The 21,695-nt window shown below is 48.1% G+C and overlaps 2 protein-coding genes across 3 annotated transcripts in view; both read right to left on the bottom strand.

Annotated features, from left to right (window-relative positions):
* Positions 1-4,554, bottom strand: part of ACCS (1-aminocyclopropane-1-carboxylate synthase homolog (inactive)) — a 16,384-nt gene extending 11,830 nt beyond the window's left edge. The window contains exons 1-3 of one of the 2 annotated variants that reach the window (XM_066251325.1): positions 4,298-4,554; positions 2,724-3,014; positions 526-585 (exon numbers count right to left, since the gene is read on the bottom strand). In XM_066251325.1, coding sequence (XP_066107422.1) covers positions 526-585; positions 2,724-3,014 — 351 coding nt within the window. In that variant the 5' untranslated portion in view covers positions 4,298-4,554. Of the gene's footprint in view, positions 1-525; positions 586-2,723; positions 3,015-4,270 lie in introns of both variants that reach the window. The other variant, XM_066251326.1, reaches the window with a different exon arrangement.
* On the bottom strand, positions 4,316-21,695 carry LOC136319679 (probable inactive 1-aminocyclopropane-1-carboxylate synthase-like protein 2). The gene is made up of 15 exons (XM_066252815.1): positions 21,180-21,695; positions 19,852-19,911; positions 19,358-19,428; positions 18,934-19,003; positions 18,622-18,688; positions 17,331-17,428; positions 17,006-17,083; positions 16,563-16,663; positions 14,875-14,964; positions 14,108-14,153; positions 13,868-14,009; positions 12,284-12,426; positions 12,045-12,198; positions 11,155-11,300; positions 4,316-4,498 (listed from the first exon to the last, which is right to left on the bottom strand). Exons 1-15 carry the CDS (start codon positions 21,693-21,695, stop codon positions 4,316-4,318), a joined length of 1,965 nt encoding a protein of 654 aa, XP_066108912.1.

Here is a 21,695-nt window from a genome sequence, read left to right as displayed (position 1 = left end):
ACTAAGATGCTACAGCGAAGAATTATCTCTCTTCCTTCCTGTATGTCTGTCCCTATCTGTCCCTCTCTCTGTCTCTCTCTCTCTTGCTTAAAATAATAATAATAATACTAATAATAATAATAATAATAATGTCACAGCAGTAGCTTGAAACTGGCCATGGTGGTATTATTTACACTATGGTAATTAGCAAGAGCTACAATCAGCAGCAGCACCACCCTCTTAGAGCCAGTTGTTCATTACTGACCACATGCAGCCACTGAGTATTTCCCTAGAGAGGAGGGACCCACCTGACAGGAAGGTCTGAGGGAAGGGAAGAGCCTGAAGAGATAAAGAGTAGGGGAAGCGACTGCCCAAGGCCACACAGGAAGCTGACCCTGAGGCAGAGTTAGAACCCGGACTCCTGACTGCCAGGCCAAGGCCGCTGAGACAGGCAGTGGGCTCCCGTGGGAGAAGCATTCTGAGGAGTCCAGGAGAAAGGGGGCCCTCAGAGCTGGTGATGCCACCCAGAGGTGCACCGGGACTTACCCGCTGGGCCAGAAGGTCAAAGCAGAGCTTGTTCTCACTGGTGCCCAGGTTAATGATGCCCTGGAGAGGAGAGGCACAGAGGCGGGGTGAGCCCGGCGGAGGGGCCAAGGAAGGCCAAGGGAGCACCAAAGCAGGACCGCTGCAACCCTGCCCTTCCAAGCACCCCTCCAGGACTTGGCTCAGGGCGGGCCCTGCACTCCGGCCCAGGGCCCATTTTCCTGTTTCTAAAGCTCTGTTCAAATGCCGTTTCCTTCCGAAAGCCTGTCCCAAACCCCACCTGGATGGGACCTTTTCTCCTTCTGAACCCCAGAGCTCTGTATCTGTCCCCCTTTAGAGCACTGGTCAGTTTCTGCCCCAGGTCACAGGGACTGCTGAGCATGTTTTATCTCCCCCACTAGACGGTACGGCCCCTGCAGGCCAGCTGCACGCTCAACACCACTGTATCTCCCAAGGGGCTCAGCAGGACTAAATACATGTTTATGAGACAAAAGAATGTACCAAGTAAATTGGTGCTCTGGCAGGAACAGAAACAAGGGTGAACATAGGTCAAGGGGAGCCCAGGGCTGGTGACAGCCTCCCCCAGGAGACCCAGGAAACTCCACACAACACCTTGATCTTCACCGCATCGGGCACTATTCTCATAGGAGAGGAAGGGGGGAAGTCACAGCCCAAGCTGTCCTTTCTAGAGTCCCCAGAGAGGCTCATGCACTGTAACTGCTGACTTCTGAGTTATCAGGGAAGCGGGGGAAGGGGGCAGAGGAAGGGAGAGTGAAAAAGTAGAGCTTGAATGAGCTACGATGATGACAAATGGAAGGCAATGCTCCTCTAACGCTCTGGGGGACACACTGGCAGGCTCCTCCAGCCACCGCTGACCCACCTGCAACCCTGTCACTGCTCCCTTCAGAATGCACGCACAGTCCGACCACTTCTCCCCTCCGCTGCCAAGGCCCTGGTCAAGCCGCCGGGATTTCTTGTGTGCGTCACCACACTAGCTCTCCTACTTCTTTTCTTGCCTACTCTGTCTCCTCATGTCATGAGGCAGTTCTGTGGAGACACTCTCTGGTGAGGGACTGAGTCCTGCCAGCAGCCTCGGAAGTCAGCTTGACAGCGGATCTTCCCCCACGCCAGATGAGCCTGAAGCCCCAGCTCCACCTCGACCTCACAGCAGCCCGGCAGCCTGAGGCACCTGCCCAGATTCCTGAACCTCGGAAACCACAAAATGGTTGCTTTAAACTGCTGAGATTTGAAGTAATGTGTTAGACAGCCGTAGATTACTAACACAAACCCTTACTTTTTTCAGGTCTCTGCTCAAATGTCACCTTATTGAATTGGCCTTCTGGGACCATCTCACCTAAAATAGCAACATCCCCAGCCCACCCACCGCATCATTCTTTCCTCTCTTTAGCCTGCGTTGTTTTTCTCTGCAGCACTTATCACTCTAACTACATCTATACCTATATCTAAATGTTTCCCGTCTGTCTCCTCCACTGCACTATAGACTCCACAAGGGCAGAAACTTAATTTTTGGTCACTGCTATAATCCCAGCATCTAGAACAGTGCCCAGCACCTGGTAGATGCTCAACAATTAGATTGTTTAAGGTTATTTGCAACAGCTCTATGCCCTCTGAAGGGATTACTGGTAATAACTTGTAATAACCAGGACGGATACCATTACCAACAATAGCAGCTATCACTTCCTGAGCGCTCCGTGTGGAAGCACCGTGCCAACAACTTCACATAATCGCTTCACATAATCGCTCTCATTCCACTGGGACCGTCCTACAGAACACGCACCATTGGCTCATTTAGGAGATGAGGAGATGAACTGAAGTTCAAAGAGGTGAAATAATTAGCTCAGGAATACACAACCCATAAGGAAAATAGCTGTGACCCAAACCCTAGTTCTGTCCCAGCTCTAAAGTTGCATAGTTGATGGGTCAGAGTTCACATTAGAGCATTCTGTGGTTCTTAGATCCCTCCCTCACACATCGAAGTCCCCAAAGTGATAACTGGGCCATTTTCTGATCCAGGGAATAAACTAGGGACTCCCTAGGCTACATCAGAACCCTTTTGGAAGTCTGAGAACCATAAGTCCAACCTTACAAAAGCAAGCTACATGCTGTCCTGTTGGTCAAGGTAGGGTATCCCACCCAGCAGTCCTTTATTGGGCCCCAGTGGGAGGGAGGGCTTCGCTTACATTGGGGTTCTTATCCTCATCATACTCATCCATGTGGTAGGTCCGGTAACCCTCCTCCGCTGAGTCCCAGAACCATTTAATGATTCTCCCTCTGGAGGACAGGTGGGCGCTATTTGAGGAGAACGTGGGGGCGGGATCACCCACTCCATAGAGCTCCAACAGCTTCTGGTCTGTTTTTCGGGCGCATTCTCTTTCCAGACTATCCCCGTAGTTACTGTCCAGGCCCTGTGTGGAGGCTGAGCCCAGACAGGTGGCAGGGGCTCTGGATTCCTTCTTAGTAAAGGTGAACATCTGCAAAGAAACAAAGCACTCAATGTCTGATCAAGCACTTCCCACAGGACCAGGTACCAAAAATGAACTGGGAGTCATGCCCCCCTCACCTGCCTGTTCTTTAATTTTATATACTAATTGTTTCCTGGGTCCCTGACTAGTTGTAATCATGTGTGCAACCACTTCACAGAAATTCTGTTAAGAATATATTGTGCCAGGGTCTGCACTTGCTTTTTTTTTTTTTTTTGCACTTGCTACTTTTATAGACTTTACTTACTATATAGCAGGTTTAGTTTGTTTTGTTTTTGTGGGTTTTTCATTCTGTAGGCTAAGGGGTCACCACTGGTCTTTTTCCATTTTTGCTGACCTCAATTTCAAAAAGCCAGGTTAAAATATTCTGACTTCAAGCAGAAAGAGCGTGCAATCCCGGGGAAGGGGGTGGGTGGGGATGGGGTGAAGTGGTGACTGATGTTAAGTATGGGTAAATGGTGGGGTGGGCGTGTTGGTGGTCTGAAGCAGAACTTGGGGAGGGACTGATGGGTGGCCAGTGGGGATCTCTGCAAGTGCAGGCACCTGGCAGAGCTCCAGGCTACCCTCTTCCCTCTCAATGGTGGGCGCTGTGGGCCTGGACTGGGGGGGGTCTCATCCTTGGAGCAGATGGGAGCTCTTCTGCTTCCTGTCTTTCCAAGGCAGTTTTCTAATCCGCACCGTGGACTTAACCGTAACTGCTTCACAGGGTAGCAGTGAGGATATATTAATGTAGATAAAGCGCTAAATCCTGGCTCATGGCCGAAGTGCAGTAAAATATATTATAAAATCCTCCCTGATTTTCCCAATCAAAATGGACAAGCCTCACACAACAAATAACAGGGGAAACACCCAATGACGAGGGGCCAGCCGCCAGCACAGGGACCCCAGGGCTCCCGCTAATTTGTGCTCTGCTCAGTCTTCTCTGGGGTCCTCCCCCATTGCCTGGGCTCCCCAGTGCGCTCCCCGCCCCTTCCGAGCCCAGGCCTGCCGACGGGCCCCGCGGGCGAGGCCGGGACTGAGGCCGGACACCCACTCTGTGCCGCGCAGGAGCGAGGGCCGCGGCGAATCCACAGCTCGGACGGACCCCGCTAAGGAGCGGACAGAAAGGCGCCTGGGCCTCTGCCGGGGGGGGGGGGGGGGGGGGGGGGGGTCCCCCGAGCAGGAAGTGTGATGCGCACACAGGGCTCCGAGACGGAAGGACAGACTTTCTCAGAGTCCTGGAGCCCCCCACAAGGGGAGGGGGCTACCTGTGTGCACCGCGGGGTCACACCGACCTGGCCAAGCTGGAGGAGCTACGCGGGACTCGGCAGACGCGCAATCAGTGTCGTTTCCTCGGCCCAGACACGCCCTCGGCGCCGTTTGCGCAGGGGACCCGCCCAGGGAATGTCCGTGTCCGTGCCGGGCCGGGGCTTACACAGCTGGTAAGGGCGCAGGTCGCCCCCTCGCGACCGAAGCCGCAGGACACCTCCATGGGCCTGCGCGATAGGGGGCGCACATACGGTCGCAGGGAGGAGAGGGCAGAGAAGGGGAAGGGGTCCAGGAAGGGGCAGGCCACCTGCCGCCACCTCCGCGCTCTGACGCCTGAGCGCGGGGCCGCCTCCTGGCTCTGGTCAACCCCGCTGGCTCTTTGGGACGCCTCCCTCTGCTTCCTGGTTTAGTGCCCCAATGTTGAGGCACCTCGAGCCACGGAAGTTTCTTGGCTACTGTATGCCTGGCTGTGGCCCACATAGAAGCCTTTCCAGATTAAAGCGAGGGCATCCTTCCCCATGAGAGTTTTCCACCAGAGTTTGTCATTTTCCCCCCTTTCGTTCTATGGTACATTATAAAGTCTACGATGGACCCATCATATTCCGGGGCTTTACTACCCAGGGCCGGGCATGCTCAGAACCGTGGGTAGAAGAGTCTCCTTTCCCCATAAAAGGACAGCAGCAGGTTCCCTCAGGTCAAGTATGATTGGAAGACTTGACTGTCTGTGACCTCTCCATTCCTCTTCACGTTGGCCTTGCCAGTAATTAACACTGTGACCTCAAGCAGTTCTCATGACTTTTTCTCTGTGTTTTGTCCTGTAAAATAAGATATGTAGTTCTCTCTGTTCAAGTACAACATTCTATATATTTAATTTAGATAACCAATCTTACTGAATGCCTGTTTTGTGCCAGATCTCTGCAAAATGCTGGGATGCAGTTATGAGCAAATCCAACAGTGGACCTGTATGGCTGATTGGCCAGGCAGACACACACATGTGATAGCCGTTAAGAAAGGGGTTGCTGAGAGCTATGGGAGCATACAGCAGGGAGATTTTAACTACCCCCACAAGCACATGCACTGGCCCCACCCAGGAAGCCCTACGTACACCTACATTCACTTAAGACAGTGATGGTTGAGTTCTGAAGGATAAGTCCGAGTTAGCCAGCTGGACAGTGGGGTGTTAGAGCAGAAGGGGCATTTCTGATAGGGCCTTGAAGGTTAGGGTCAATGTTGAACATGAATGAACAGTACAAATGCAATTCCTCTGAAATTACCAGGTTTGGAAGAAAGGCTGGACACAGAAGCAGGAGTCAGTCAGGTCATGAATCTTTGTAAATAAACCATGATAAGGACTGTGGACTTCTCACCAGGGCACTTGAAATACACACACATACACACAGCAAACATTTTTTTAAAAATCAAAGGGTATAACTAAGAAGCCGAAAAGGCAATAGAATAGGTACTAAATAATGCTTGATTAATCTGAAAGAAGGCGAGCAGGAAGGAAAAATGTGTGAAGAGCATATGACAAATAGAAAAGATAGTTAACTAACTCCAACCACATTAATAATTATGCTAACTAGAATGACTAAGGACCAATTAAAAGATCAGACTGAAAAAAAAAAGATCAGACTGGATACAACACCAAAAATGCAAGTTTATGGTGTTTGCAAGACATACATTAAAAGATAAATGGTTAAAAGTAAAATTGGAAAAATTCCACACAGATAACAATCATCAGAAGATGGCTACTGTCCAAAAAACAGAAAACAGGTGTTGGCAAGAATGCAGCAAAATTGGAATCCTTATGAGCTGCATGCAGGCAGAAATGTAAACTGGTACAGCTGCTGTGGGAAACAGCATGGAGTTTCCTCCAAAAATTAAAAATAGATTTATGATCTGACCCAGCTATTTCACTTCTGAGTATTATAGGCCCAAAATAACTGAAAGCAGGGTCTCAAAGACATTTGTGCACCGTGTTCGTAGCACCATTATTCACAATAGGAAAAACAAGGAAGCAACTAAGGTGTCCATCATCAGATGAAAGGATAAGCAAAATGTCCATACAATGAAATATTATTCAGCCTCAAAAAGGAAGGAAATCTCTGACATGCTACAATGTAGATGAACTTTGAGGACATTATACTGAGTGAAATAAACCAGTCACAAAAGGACAAATAGTATATGATTCCACGTGAGGTGCGTGAGTAGTCAAAATCATAGGGGCAGAAAGGAACCTGAGAGTTGCCAATGGCTGAGGGAAGGGGATGATGGGTAATTATTAGGTATAGATTTTCAGGTTTACAGAATAGAAAGAGTTATGGGAATGGATGGTTCTGAGGGCTGCACATCAGCGTGAATGTATTGTAAACCACTCAACTGTGCACTTAAAAATGGTTAATATGGTTAACATTTTACATTAGGTTTACTTTAGCACACACAAAAATGAAAGAAAAAAAAACATAAGAAATCTGAAGTATTTGTAATAACATCTGACATGGTAGACTTCAAAAAGAAATTACCAGAAATTAAAATGACATTTAATATTAAAATGATTAAGAAATTAGGATAACAAACAATTTAAGATGTTTACACCCCTAATAACAAATATTCAAAATCTGTAAAACAGAAAGTGACAGAACAAAAGGTAGAAATAGACAAATCAATAATGATAGTTGGAAAATTTAGCACCCTTCTCTTAGTAACATATAGAATAAATTAATAAAATGACAGTAAGAATCAGAAGATTTAAACACTACAAAGCAAATTTGACCTAATTGATATTTGTAGAGCACCACACCCAGTAACTGCAGAATTCACTTCAAGTGCCTAAGAGACACTGACCAAGATAGACCTACACTTAGTCATAAACAAATCTCAATATATTGAAAGGATTGAAATCATAGTTTATGTTCTCTAATCACAGTGAAACTAAAATATAGATTATTAACAAAGCTAACTGTACAATCTCCAAATATTTGGAAACTAAGGGACATACATACACTAGATAAATCATAGGTAACAAAGAAATATCACAAGGGAAATTAGAAAGTTGAATGATCATAAGAACCCAACATATCAAAATTATAAAGCAATGCTTGGAGAGATAAATAGATTTTAAAATTTTTTTAAGATTTATTGATTTTACAGAGAGAGGAGAGGGGTGCGAGAAGTATCAACTCATAGTTGCATCATTTTAGTTATTCAACGATTGCTTGTCATATGTGCCTTGACCAGGCAAGCCCAGGGTTTCAAACCGGTGACCTCAGCATTCCAGGTCGATGCTTTAGCCACTGTACCTCCACAGACTGGGCTGATTTAAATTCTTTTATTAGAAAAAAAAAAAAAGCTTAAAACCAATAACCTAAGTTTCTACATTAAGAAGCTAGAAAAAGATCAACTTAAACCCAAAGGAAATAAAGATTAGAGTAAAAAGTAAACAGAAACAGTAAAGAAAAATCAATGAAACCAAGTTGGTTCTTCGAAAAGATCATTTATAAACATTTAGATCAGTGGTAGTCAACCTGGTTCCTACTGCCCACTAGTGGGCATTCCAGCTTTCATGGTGGGCAGTAGCAGAGCAACCAAAGTATAAATAAAAGATAGATTTAACTATAGTAAATTGTTTTAGAAAGATTTATTCTGCCAAACTTAGCAAAAATCTGACATAAAGTACTTGGTAATTATTATTATATGCTTTAACTTGCTATAACTCTGCTTTATAAATTTTATAAAGTAAAATTACTTCCCTACTTTATAAATCACCATTACTGTGGAACCAGTGGGGGGTTAGAAAATTTTACTACTAACAGAGATACAAAAGTGGGTGGTAGGTATAAAAAGGTTGACTACCCCTGATTTAGATTAACTGATTAAAAAAAACATTTCAGCCCTGGCCAGTTGGCTCAGTGGTAGAGCATCGGCCTGGCGTGTGGAAGTCCCCAGCCAGGAATCAAATCTCCTTTCTCTCTATCTCTCTCTTCCCCTCCTGCAGCCAGGGCTCCATTGTAGCAAAGTTGGCCCTGGCGCTAAGGATGGTTCCATGGCCTCCGCCTCAGGCACTAGAATGGCTCTGGTTGTAACAGAGCAATGCCCCAGATGAGCAGAGCATTACCCCCTGGTGGGCATGTGGGTGGATTCCTGTTAGGCGCATGTAGGAATCTGTCTCTCTGCCACCCTGCTTCTCACTTCAGAAAAACACAAAAAAATAGAAAAATAATAATAAAAAAAGAAAAAAAAAACATTTCAATATCAGAAAAGTAGAAAGAGATTAATACTCTAGATTCTGCAGATATTAAAGGCATAAAATTGTTTATAATATTCCCTCATCATGTCAATTATTAAAATTAGATGGAGTGGACACATTTTCTTGAAAGACACAAATTGCCAAAACTGACACAAGAAATGGAAAATAAGAGGTCCTGGCCAGGTGGCTCATTGGATCAAGTGTTGACCTGGTGCACCAGAGATTGCTGCTTCGATCCCTCGTCAGGGCACGTAGGAGAAGTGACCAGTGAGTACACAACTGAATGGAACAACTAAGGGAAACAACAAGTTGATGCCTCTCTCTCTCTCTCTTTCTCTCTCTCCCTCTCTTTCCCTCTTCCTCTCTTTCTCTCTCTCAAATAATGGGAAATTTTTTAAAAAGAAAGACAATTTGAATGTCCCTATATCTGTTACAGAAGTTTAAGTCATGAGTGAAAACCTTGCCACAAAACACTACAGATACAACTGGCTTTACAGGTGACTTTCCAGATACTTGAATATTTTAAAAGTCAAATTTGACACAAACTTTCAGAAAATTAAGGAAAGAAACTTCTCAAAACATTTGAGGTTAGTTTTATCCTGAAACCAAAACCAACAATGCATTACCACAAAAAATAAAATAAAATAATAAAATAAAAATAAATATATATATTTATATATGGCACAATGTCCTTCATGAAAAGAGATGTAAAATTCTTAATATCAAATCCAACAATATATAAAGAATGATGCATCACAACTCTATGGGGTTTGTTGCAGGAGCATGACATTGGCTTAACATTTTAAAAAAATTAATATATTTTACCACATTAATAATTTTAAAAGAATTATATCATCTCTAGAGGCACAGATAAAAACATCTGACAAAATTAAAGTCCCTTAATGATAAAACTCTCAACAAACTAGTACTACAGGAAACTTTTCTATATGGGAAAAGGCAATAGGAAAAACACAGCAACATCATACATTTTCCAGCTAAGACTGAAGACGAAACAAGGATGTCCTCTCTCACCACTTTTCAACACTGTACTGGGTGTTCTCGGCAACGTGATTAGAACAGAAAAATAAGAAATAAATACTGAAAAAGACAAAGGAAAATTATCTTTATCAGCAACGATTGCGACCACTGAAAATTCAAATAACCCCCTCCCCAAACAATGAGGGTTAATAAGTGAATTTAGCAAGGTCACAACTATTGCTGGATGTGGTCTCTCACCTTACGGCCCATCTTGCACGCAAGCGTACTAACTGCCTTTGTTCTAGGCCATGTTTTCCGAAGGTATCAATACAGATGATGTGTAGAGAACTGTGAATGTGTGTATAGCAAACTGCCTTCAAGGGCAGTATATTAGCTCCCATTTCACACATCCCAAGAGCCTCTCTGGTTTCCGTCTGTACCTTCTTTTCTGACCCAGTGAGATCCCTCATTCATCCAGTGAATTCCTTTCTGTTTCTAGTAGCTATAGTCAGTTTCTAAAGAACCTTTGTCTAGAATTAAACCTTGAAGAATCAGGATTTGTTGGTATGCTTTTTTATTATAAAAGAAAACAGAAGACTGTCACTGAGGAACAATAAACCACCAAACCTGGACCCAAAAGAGAGAGGAGGGTCACAAATCCCAACAACTGACCGAAGTCATCAGCCGGTGCTAAAAGCTGTCTCATCATCTATAAAATGATGGTAGCCCATTCCACAGCATCAGTGCTCGGACTCAAGCCCAGATGTGCCAGGGCTCTGCAGAGATGCCCAAGGGCGGTGTACGGAGAGCTTGAAAACTATCTAGAGATAAAAATGGAGGACCCAGACTTGGCACCAGAGAGTCATTTTAAAAGCTCTTTGAAAAGGCAAGAAGGGAAAGAGCTTGTATTTGGAAGCAGGAACATCCGGAATGATACCAAACTGTACCACCACCCTACCATCTGGCCACTCTTGTGGAAGGTGGGTGTGATCTGGTTAGGATCGTATAAGACACTGCATCCAACCCTAGAAAATGTGCCATCAGTCAGGGTCATTTCATCCTGTCCTTTCTTGTCTGCCCCAGACAGTATTCTTCATATATAACCTGCCTTAGGCCTGACCTGTGGTGGCGCAGCAGGTAGAGCATGACCTGGAATGCTAATGTTGCCGGTTCAAAACCCAGGGCTTGCCCGGCGGAGGCACACACGGGAGCCAACTACTACGAGTGGATGCTTCCCACTCCTCCCTTGCCTTTCTCTCTCTATTCTTTCTCAATGAATAAAATCTTTAAAAAATCATAATAACCTGCCTTAGAATTTAAAAATAAAAAGGACAAAAAAATTAATAGTTCCCAAAAGTGATTATGAAGAGTTAGAAAGAAATAAAACAGGCCCGGAGTTTAAGAGAATATAGACTTTTATTAGGAATCAAATATAAAAACAAACCCATCTAAAAAGGGATGCAGAGAGCTCCCTTTGTTTCCCTAGGTTTTCCCACCCCAACCCCCATAAAAACATTCTGCCCACACACCATGGCTAGCAGAGAGTAAAAGAGGCAAGTCCTCAAAGTGTCAGATGCTCAGCTTAGGGAGGGTGCTGACTGGGTCGGATGGACCCATTTCCGGAGGAGCCCACTGCCGGCTCTGTCAGCAGGTCCGTACCTCAGTCTTCTCTGGACCAGAGGCCGATGACTGGCGGGAGCTGCCCAGCGGGAGGCAGACCGCGTCCTCCCGCATCGCGTCCGCCAGCTGCTTCTCTATCCACTCCTGCTTCTGGTCGGCCAGTGCCTGACTGAACCGGTGCATGGCTGGAGGGGCCAAAGGAAGACCGAATGAGCGGGTCTGCAGGTGGGTCCCGGATCCCCAGGGAGCGCGGACCACCACTGAGCCTCTCGTTCAGGACGTCCAGCCCACCGTTCTTTGGGATGAATTTCCCAGTGTGCCCACTGCACCCCCAGTGGCTCCTTTCCAGCTTCATTGTCACAGTGTGTGCCTGCAAGACCCCGCCATGTCTCATAGCAAGTCCTCTAACCTGGCTATGTCCTGGACTCGTCAAGTTTTCTACTGCCTCCAGTGTCCCCTCACTCAGGCTGTTCTCCACCTTAACTCAAAAGCATGTTCTGTAACAAATGTTCTGTCCTCACTGCTCTGTTCCCAGAAGGTAGAACAGTGTCCAGCATGTGGTGAGATGCAACAGATCATTGTAAAGTGAATGTCATGCTTTCATAACCTTTAGAGGAGAATCTGAACTCTGAACTCCAGAGAATAACACCCAGGGACGTCCATGATCACCTACCCGACTATCTCACCTACGGACTCAAGCCCCACAGGGCAGAGAACCACTTCTCATCAGTCCCAATGTCCTGCTCAATGGCAGGTGCATATACTCCCTGTTTTCAAAGGAGCTCAGTCAAAATATGAAAGTGCAAACCTTCTGCACTAGGCCATAGGCCACTAAAGCTATAGGCTACTAAAGGCCAATACGGTGAGACTTGGTTATTGGATTATGCAGGAGTAGGAGATGCCAAGAGAGGGAACTTAGCGCCACTCACCGACTTTTAGGTGGAAAGGTTTATTCGCAAAGGTGAGGCGGAACCAGCCAGGCTCCTTACACATGTAGGACTTGCCAGGGGACAATATCAGCTTGTTTCGCAGGAAGCGACGATAAAGGAGCTGCTCTTCCTCAAATGTGCACGGGTCCAGGTACTAGGGAAGGCAGAGGGACAGAGCTGAGCCCAAGACCCATCAGCAGGTCTGCCCACGCACACCTGTCCTCACTCCCAGAGCTCACCTTTTTCAAGCTGATCCAGACACAGAGGCCAGAGCCACAACTGAGAAAGGGGACCTTCAGTGCCTTCAGCTTGTTAGTGACGTACCTGTGAGCTGCCTGCAGCCGGGAGCGATTAGCGGGCAGGTACACCTTGTCGATCCATTCTGCACAGGTCGGGGAAGAACACTGTCACGGGTCTTATGGCATAGAGCTGCCCAGGGTTCTTTACCACATGCTCCCTACATAGGCTTCCTGGCAGCTAGTTCTATCCAAGACTGATGGTATTATGTTTGAGCTGACGGCATCCAACCCAACCCTCAGCTCCTACCTATGGCTCTGGAGGAGACAGTGGGCTTCTCGGTCAACCAGCAGGAGTGCTCCGTTTCAGTTTGCATCCCTGCGGCCAGCAGCCAGGCACCCCTCTCTATCGGGCCGATGCTGCTGACGAGGGAGCAGGCAGCAGGTACTCAAACCCCCCTTGCCTCTTGCGCAGATCAGATCATCTAGAATCTATTTAAGATCCCCACATAATCCCCATATGCAGCCCATGTTGAATACCAGTGTTCAAGGCGCATCTGGAAACTGGTTTCTGCTGATAATCAAAGGGCCTGGCCCCATATATGGAAACATCTAGTTGGATTTCTCCTACCTACCCTTTTACTCACCGCAAGATGAAAGTAAATTATTTTCTAAACCGAATTAGCTGGTTACTTTAGCTTATTTTTATTGTATCCCAGCTTTTAATTTGAATCAGCTAGATTGCCATATGTTCTAATGAACACAGGGAATTAAAGAAAGGGGCCCTTCTCTATGACGGGGCCGTGGCACTGAAGGGGGACGTTCTCCCTGAAGCCAGCATGTACGCGGGACCCAAGGGGCAGAAGAATGCAGGGGCCCCAGATGGAGCCACAGCAGCGTGCCCGGATGGCAGCTCGCATTTGGGCACCCTGGAAGACGGAGTCGTGTTTTTCAGTTCCCAGCCCGCAGACCACTGCTAGTCCACCAGAAATTCCGTGCCAGTCTGAAAGAGTTAACCACCCCGAGGGTGTATGAAGATTATAGAGTCTGGTCTTCATCCAACCCCAGGGTGGTTAACTCTTTCCCGAACTGGCATGAAATTTCTGGTGGACCAGGGATTGAAAAAACAATGGTTGAGTCATACTTGAGGAGTCCGGGTGTTTATTTCTTTATCATCTTTGCCTGAGCAAGCAGAATATTGGAAAAGGAAAAGAGACCTTGACATAACAACCGAGTTCTGAAGGTCCCACCTTACGTCTCAGAGTCCGATTGACTATCCCCTTTCCAGGCAGAGCACGAGCTACCAGCCAGCCGGATCTTAGAGCCCACCCTGGTTTTAGGCCAGCACCTCTGTCTCCCATCTACATCCGACACCATCTGAGCTGCATCCTGTCCTTCAAACTTTTCGTCCTTCACCGTTAAACTCCAGAGAGTCCTATTACCAATGTCACCCCATAATTTAAATTAAAAAATAACCCGAGACAGTGAATAGGTTGTTAGTGTACCGCAGGCATGTCAGAGGCCCAGGCAGACCCAGGAATCCCCCACGGCCATGAGCCACCAAGACGCCTGGATGGAGCTCAGTACCTCTGTCCCGGAGCAGCCGACACAGCTTGTGCTGGGTGGTGCCGGAGATGCTGTGGAGGACGCCGAAAGCGTGCACGGCAGAGACCACCTCCTTGTTGTGGCTGTACAGAGCACCAAAACAGATGCCAGAGAGTCCAAAGCCCTAGAGAAAGAGAGCACAGGAGGGAATTCCTGGTTGGTCTGCCTGCTGGTCCTGGCTCTTCTTCCTTTCCTACCCAAGGACAGGCAGCTGGGACTCACCTTGCTGGTGCCCCAGATCACATGGGTTCTGCTGGGGTCAGGCAAACTGGAGAAAAGACAATACAATCAAGATTACAGAGAAATGGCCCTGGCCAGTTGCTCAGTGGAGATAGAGCATTAGCCTGGCACATGGATGTCCCAGGTTTGATTCTCAGTCAGGGCACACAGGAGAAGCGACCATCTGTTTTTCCTCCTCTCCCTCTCCCCCTTCTCTTCCTCTTTTCCTCCCACAGCCAGTGGTTTAATTGGTTTGAGCATGGCCCTGGGTGCTGAGGATAGCTCCACTGGTACACATCAGCCTCAGGTGCTAAAAATAGCTCAGTACTCGAGCATTGGTCCCTAATGGGTTTGTCAGATGGGTCCCGGTCAGGGTGCATGTGGTAGTCTGCCTCACTATCTACCCTCCTCTCACCTACAAAATAAAATAAAATAAAAGATTATAGAGAAATATTTAAAAGATGAAGAATTGGGGTCTATGTAGGGGAAAGAAGAAAAAGTTGACTTGGGGTCTTTTACCCTGACCTTTGTAGGGGTAGGGGGTTGACCTTAACTTTTGACAGTGCACTTTCTGCCTTGCCCTCAAGTTATCTCATGTATGAAAAGGTATTTAGACCAAAAGGTACTTGGGAAGAAAAGTCTTACTCTGCTCATTTTTGTATTGAACTCAGTTCCTAAAGCTTATGCAATTAAATTTATGGCACATGAGCTTACTGTGCAAAAGCAGGAAGCTAATGTTCTCATTACAACTCCAGCTGAGACCAACTCACCTTTCTATGCTCAGAACACTGTGAAATGTGACAGATTCATCAAACACAGTCAGCATGTAAATCTCATCAATAATCACATGTAGGTTGTATCTGCAAGATATGAAAAAGGGGGGGGGGAAACAATATCAAAGTTTTCTCTCTAATCTTCACTCACTTTCTTTTATAGTTAACTCTGAATACAGATCAGGTTCTCCTACTGCCCCAGCACCCAGCCACCCCTTCTACGGGACATGGTAGGATGGAAGGGGTTGGTATACCAGAAGGAACCTTTAGACCTTGCTTAGGAATACTGAGAAGGAACAGAACTGAAAAGACGTGCATGACCTTCCAGTCACGAAGCAGAGACCACCGAGTGGCATGAGGTGGGCTCAGAGCTTGTGCACAGCGTGCTTATTCTCCCGACAGCCCTTCGAAGCAGTACTATTATCTCCCTTTCACAGATGAAGAGTAGGCTTCTGAGATGTACAGTAATTCCCTCCATGAGCTGGTTTTGGAGCTGGGATCTGAAACCAGTGCTATCAAATGCCAGCTTGTGACTTCCAGCACTCTTCCTCCTGTCCGCCTACTCTGCCATTAAATAGTCTGTTAGTGATGAGGCTTGGATTAGTGCATCTCTTCTAGGAAATAGAAGATCATCTAGGCCCTGGCCAGTTGGCTCAGTGGTAGAGCGTCGGCCTGGCGTGCAGGAGTCCCGGGTTCGATTCCCGACCAGGGCACACAGGAGAAACGCCCATCTGCTTCTCCACCCCCCCCCCTCCTTCCTCTCTGTCTCTCTCCTCCCCTCCCGCAGCCGAGGCTCCATTGGAGCAAAGATGGCCCGGGTGCTGGGGATGGCTCTGTGGCCTCTGCCTCAGGCGCTAGAGTGGCTCTGGATGCAACAGAGCAACGCCCCAGATGGGCAGAGCATCGCCCCCTGGTGGGCGTGCGGGTGGATCCCAGTCGGGTGCACGTGGGAGTCTGTCTGACTGCCTCCCCATTTCCAGCTTTGGAAAAATGCAAAAAGAAAAAAAAAAGAAGATCATCTACCATAACTAATGAAGCTTGTTCATGACCCCAGACATATCTGATGTGAACTTGTTCTTAGGAATGGAACATCAAAATCTACGGGGACTATCTTCAGCTTTACCCCGTAAGGTCTGAGAGTCTCTTCCTTGACACCTCAGGCTAAGAAGTTGGGGAGATGGATGCTGGGATAGTGCTTATGCTACAGGAAGTCAACAAGCACAAAACTGTATGATGATGTTATGTAGGTGTCTGCACCTGGACAAGACTAGAAAGGAAATGGCAAAAGAAAAAGAAAAGATTGGTCAAAGTGGTAAGTGCGTGAGTGCATTTTTCTTCATTCCCATGTCACTTAGCTGTACACCCCTGTACAGAGTATAGTAAAAATATCTAGGGTGAATTATTTCTGGAATTATTATTTTTATTTATTAATTTTAGAGAGGAGACAGAAAGGAAGAGAGAGAGAGAGCGAGAGAGAGAAAGAGAGAGAGGAGGAGCAGGAAGCATCAACTCCCATATGTGCCTTGACCAGGCAAGTTCAGGGTTTTGAACCAGCGACCTCAGCGTTTCCAGGTCGACGCTTTATCCACTGCGCCACCACAGGTCAGGCAGTGAATTATTTCTGGTTCCGACTTTCTGTCCATGAGCAATGGGAATTTGTCTAGTCTCCAGGGGTGAATGCCTACCTCTTGGCAAATTCCAGGTATTCCTTCAGTGAGTCCCGGGAGTAAATGTCTCCCAGAGGATTATGGGGATTGATGAGCACAAGGCCTTTGATCTTTTTCCCCTTAAAAAAAAAAAAATCATAACCCAGTGGACACAAACCCCATACATCTACTTCAAGTTCAGCCAAAGGTCATTTAGGAAACCTAATACACATCACCCAACCAAGGCCTAGGCAGGACCTCGAAGCCCCCACCATACTGCCCATAGGCCGGGGCAGGAAGGAGCTCAGGGGACTGCCCCTGAGAGGGCTCAGGGGGCCCACAGGGACATGCCCCGGGGCACTGCCTCTCCTGGGAAAGGGGGTGCACGGTCTTGGGGAGAAAGTTGTAGCCCAGTCTCAGCACTGAACTCCTTTCCGGGGCAGCAGTGCCCCTCCCACCCCCGACACCCAGGCCCTCCTTACCTTAAGCCTCGCCTCGTGCAGGGCCTCCTCCAGCTTGTCCACCGTCAGCTGGAACGGCTGGGCGTTCACCTCGGTGATCTGGAACACAAACGCTGCCTAAGTGACAGCTCCTCAGCTTCGCTCCCTCTTTCCTGTCAACCTCGAACAAGCCTTCGCCTGCGTGCCCAGGCACCAGTCCCACACGCCCTCTCTGCCCTCGTGTCTCCATGCTCCCCCCACCATTGCTTATAAGGGAGGAAGCAAGCCCCACCCCTAAACCTTCGGGTCCCCCCAGGGCATTCCACGGCCCAGGTGGGCTGAGCAGGAGAAGGGGCCCCATTCTGACCTCCCTGTCCAGGTGGACATGAATCAGCTCCACTTTCGCATACAGGTGGGAAGTAAAGGAGAAGCCAGCATGGAAGGGGGTGGGGGTCAGAAGGGCCTCTGGAAGCACAGGGGGACAAAGCAGTCAGTCCAGGGTCCCTCAGTCACAGCCTGCCAGACACCACCGGACCCCAGACTCGCGGCAACTCCACCGACCGAGACGGTCACTCTGGCGATCCCTCCTGCCTGGGGATTAGTGCTTCTGGGCTCGGGCTCCGCACAAGTTAGCTATTCTGGTAACAACATTTGGGGAACAAAACTCAAGTGTGCTTTTGGGGGTACAGAAGAGAAGAAGACAAGGGAAAGATAGAGCTGTGAATGGCTCAGAAGCCAGGGCACACACCACGCCAGCCTCACAAGCAGGATGAGCACTGGTCATTCACAAGTTCTGGTCAGCTCCAGGGCAAATGCCAGAGGCTCGGGTCCCTGCACAGGGAGGGCTCCCCTTCTCCACATGACTGGGGTTGTCCGTAACTGGTGACCTCATGTGTTCTTTCCTTCCCATCCATTTGGCCTCGTTGATGAGCTAACCAAGGACCTACTTGCTTGAATGAAACTGGGCATCTCGGTAACTTCCTTCCATGAGGTCGAAGCCCATTAAGGTTTGAGACTCTTGTTTGGGCATTGTTAGGAGGGACATTGAGAACAGATCTCTCAGCCTTATTTGAACTAGAACTCATTAGACTTTTTTTTTTTTTTTGAGCAGGAGAATACAGAATATAAATTCTATATAGTTTAAGCCAGTTTACCAGGGCTCTCTGTAGTGGAGTTGAGCTCCAAAATCCATCTAATAATATAATGAGTTGGCTTCCATTATCACCCTCCCTAGGGCATACCTCCTTGAGGACTGTCACATGATTTTCTTATTAAGTAGGGGTCTGAATCCCTCCCTCCTACAGAAATATACTGCTCACAAAAATTAGGGGATATTTCAAAATGCAATAAAAGAAGCATTTGATTTTTATTAAACAAGAACATCAGACAAGTCAAAAAGGATGTTTGATTATGCAAATGAGATGCAAAACCAACTTTTATTTCATTGGTGAGAATGCACTGTACAAAAGGCTGAAAGTACTGGAGTATCTGCACGGTCCCTGACCCCCTCATTTTTGTGAGCAGTGTTGTAGGAAGATGATGTAACCAGTGTAGGAGAGTTCCAGCACTTTAGGGAAAGGGCCTTGAATCAAGATGTTCTTCCCTTAGGCCCGGAGCCCACGTGCTGCTATTTCCACGTGCAGAGCCCGCTGACTTACCACCTGGGTCACACAGAACCATGGACAGCGCCAGGAAGACAGAGAGGCAGCTGTTTAGAACCATCACCTGAAGATGCACAGAAGTCAAGAATCAAAAGCCAACCCCATGTATGAAGTGCCTGTCCCCTGTATCCTCCCCCCTGGATAGGGACAGGTACAGGCCCCTCCTAAGCTGGGGCCCACTAGCATTCACTCTGACTTGGCCCTAAGGGTGGGTCTCTGCTGGTTCTCCCTGTACCCTCTAGAAAATTCAGGGTGCCTCAAAAATACAGCCTTCCACTAGGATGGCACTGGGCTGGGAAACTGACTCACATTTTCCGGATCAAGCTGGGTAGGTGCCTTGCAGTAGTAGGTCAGGAACCGGGCCACTTCTTCCCTCAGGCTGTGGACAGACCCAGAGAGACCTTGGTTCCCGGGCCCCGGGCCTTCCTCATTCAGTGTCTTCCAAAGAGCAACGCATCCAACCTCATGCTACAGGGCTCCTGACTAAGGCTATCAATTCCCCGGGCGACTGGCAGTTTGTGTGAGAGTCTGGACAAGAACGTGGGCCTTTGAGTTATATGGCAGCGCTCTTTTCCTACACCAGACTGCCTCCTAAAGTGTGCTCTCTGCATTTTCTAGAGTTATTACTCTGAGAAGTGGAGTTAACCAACCAAGCATCTGGCACTGCGAGTGCTTCCCTGCATGAGGACTGGTGCCTGTGGACCAGGAGACCACAGACCTGGAGGTGACTTACAATGCTTGTCCCCTCCAGTCAGAATACTGCAGAAGGGCCTCATCGATGTAGTTCATATCTCTCCGACTCAACTGTTGACAAATAAAACATAAGGGCAGCCAGACCAGGGAAGCCCTACAGCCTTATCATACACCAAGGTGCAGGTGGGTATTTGCCCTACAACACAGGGCCTCCCAGAGGGCATTGGGGGCACGTGCTGCATGTTCCTGAATGAATGGAGGCCCAACCTTCTTGCTATATACATCACACAACTAGATAACTTACTGGAAGTGTTTAATAACCTACCCAACCATACACCTGGGCCAGAGCCTCCCTTGTCAGCCTACCCAAATTATACCCATCCAGAGAACACCTCCAAACAGTCAGGAAATCCAGGAGGCCACATATGCTGTTCTAGAAGCTGTTTCCCCACCTTCTTCCCCAATTGCATCCACCACGTGGTGGGGGAACTGGGCCTGAATATGGGCCCCAGCACAGCCCGGACCTTGGCTTACCCTTTCAGTCATCAGATCAGTGCAGAGCTGGTTCTCACTGATACCGAGGTTAATGAAGCCCTGGAGGTAGGAGGAACGTGCGATCAGTCCTCTTGGCCAGCCCAGAAGGACCCCTTTAAACACGTCAATAAGCACTCATCCCCGATGATTTCAGGTGGCGAGTTCACTGCCTGCCCCACGAAGCAACTTGACCCATGTTTAAGTGTTTGAAAATTTTCCACAGATCCAAAATCATATAGCTTGCAAATTCCCCCCTTTAGAGCCATAGAGAGAATAATTATGTACCAACTACCAGTCATTGAGTTCTTATTGACGAGAGTCACTAGGCTAAGTGCTCAGTGTGAATTGCCTTTATTCTCACAACTCCTAAGAAAAAATGTTCTATGATGATTCCTGCTTTAAAGGGAGTGAAATTCAGAAAGGTTGGTTAACCTGCTATCCACATGACCTTTGTGACGGTCAGAACTCTATTTGCATGCCCCAGAGCCTGGATCCTTAAGCTCCACAGGCCCTGCCTCGTACCCATCCCTCTTATTTCCACTTCCATGTAAGCACCCTTTAAGTCAGTGCAAGAGGTCCATCCCTTCAGAGTCCAAGAAGGTACCTCACTCACCTGGCCCCAGAAAAGCACATGGTCATAGAGCACACGCCACTTAGCTAGAAACACAAGGAGGGTATGACTTGGGCTGTCCTCCACACTCTGGCTGGAGTGCTGTTGTGAACCTCCCTTGCTGAGGGACTTTCATTGGCTCCCTGTCACCCTTAGGTTAACACCCCTACCCCTGTCTACACTTCCTGTCATAGCTCTCACTGCCCTTTCTCCAGCCACATGGAACTCCCTCTCCATTCACGGCCAGCCCCTCCCACATAAAGCTCTCACACGTGCAGTTCTTCCCTCCTGGGGGACCCACCTTCCCACCATCACCAGCCTTTAGGACACCTTCCCAGACCACCCAAAGCTGGCCTCCCCCCCAGTGCTCCTAGAAACATTATTCATGTTCATGTCCCAATGGCTGACAACAATCACACTAGACTGAGCTCCATGAGGGCAGGCTCCTGACACCTGTGACCACAGTGACTCCTAGTGGGTAAGAACAGAGGTTTAGGGAAAGCAAGCAGAGGAGAAGAGGGGGAACCCAGTTCCAGCTCTTCCCCTTTTGGGGCATGTCACTCCCTTTTGTGCCATTTCTTTATCTGTAAGGAGACCATGCCATCTACTTCATAGGCCTGGGAAGAGTAAGCGAGAGAGCATAGTACTTAGCACAGGACTCAGTAAAATCCTAGTGACTGGGGCTCTAGTATGTCCCCCCACCCCCTTACATCCTTACCAAGATGTTCTTGTCCTCATGGTACTGGTCGCCTTGATAGGTCACGTAGTCCTGGAAGCTGGAGCGGTATAAGGCAGAGATGTCAATCCCACGGTTGGACAGGTCATAGCTGACGAATGCAGCTTCCAAATCACTCCGCTGGTAACTTGGTTGGTTAGGCTGCCTGGAGGGTGGGCCCTGCCGCTCACCTTCTATATCATGCCTAGAATCCAGGCAAAGGCAAGGCAGTTGGAGCTCCAGGCTACTTGTGGCCTTAGACTGTAAGACATTGACCAGTTGGCTCATCAAGTAGACGAGGAGGACTTCCTGCTCCCTGGTGTCCTGACTGTGCCTCTGCTTCTCCAGCCCTGGGCCCTGCTGCAGGTGCCCCGTCTCCAGCTGTGTGATGTAGACCTCTATGGTCTGCTGCAAGTGCAGGACCAGCTCCATCAGCTGGGGCTGGGGGCTCTGGCTTCTGAGGCCCTGGCCGCTCCTCTGGACACAGGACTTGTGGAGGGTGTCTGATTGGTGACTCAT

Source organism: Saccopteryx bilineata, chromosome 1, assembly GCF_036850765.1.
Source record: "Saccopteryx bilineata isolate mSacBil1 chromosome 1, mSacBil1_pri_phased_curated, whole genome shotgun sequence".
Classification (NCBI taxonomy): domain Eukaryota; kingdom Metazoa; phylum Chordata; class Mammalia; order Chiroptera; family Emballonuridae; genus Saccopteryx; species Saccopteryx bilineata.
Note: the sequence above shows the minus strand (reverse complement) of the source record. Positions and strands in the feature narration are given on the sequence as shown.

What these genes read in the sequence shown, in the direction of transcription:
- LOC136319679 (XM_066252815.1), bottom strand. Translation starts at nt 21,695, where the DNA reads ATGAGTCACCAATCAGACACCCTCCACAAGTCCTGTGTCCAGAGGAGC. An exon ending in ACCTTTCCACCTAAAAGTCG is followed by an intron (nt 11,301 to 12,044) that starts GTGAGTGGCGCT and finishes TGGCCCCTCCAG; the next exon opens with CCATGCACCGGTTCAGTCAG. An exon ending in CTGGTCCAGAGAAGACTGAG is followed by an intron (nt 4,499 to 11,154) that starts GTACGGACCTGC and finishes CCTATCGCGCAG; the next exon opens with GCCCATGGAGGTGTCCTGCG.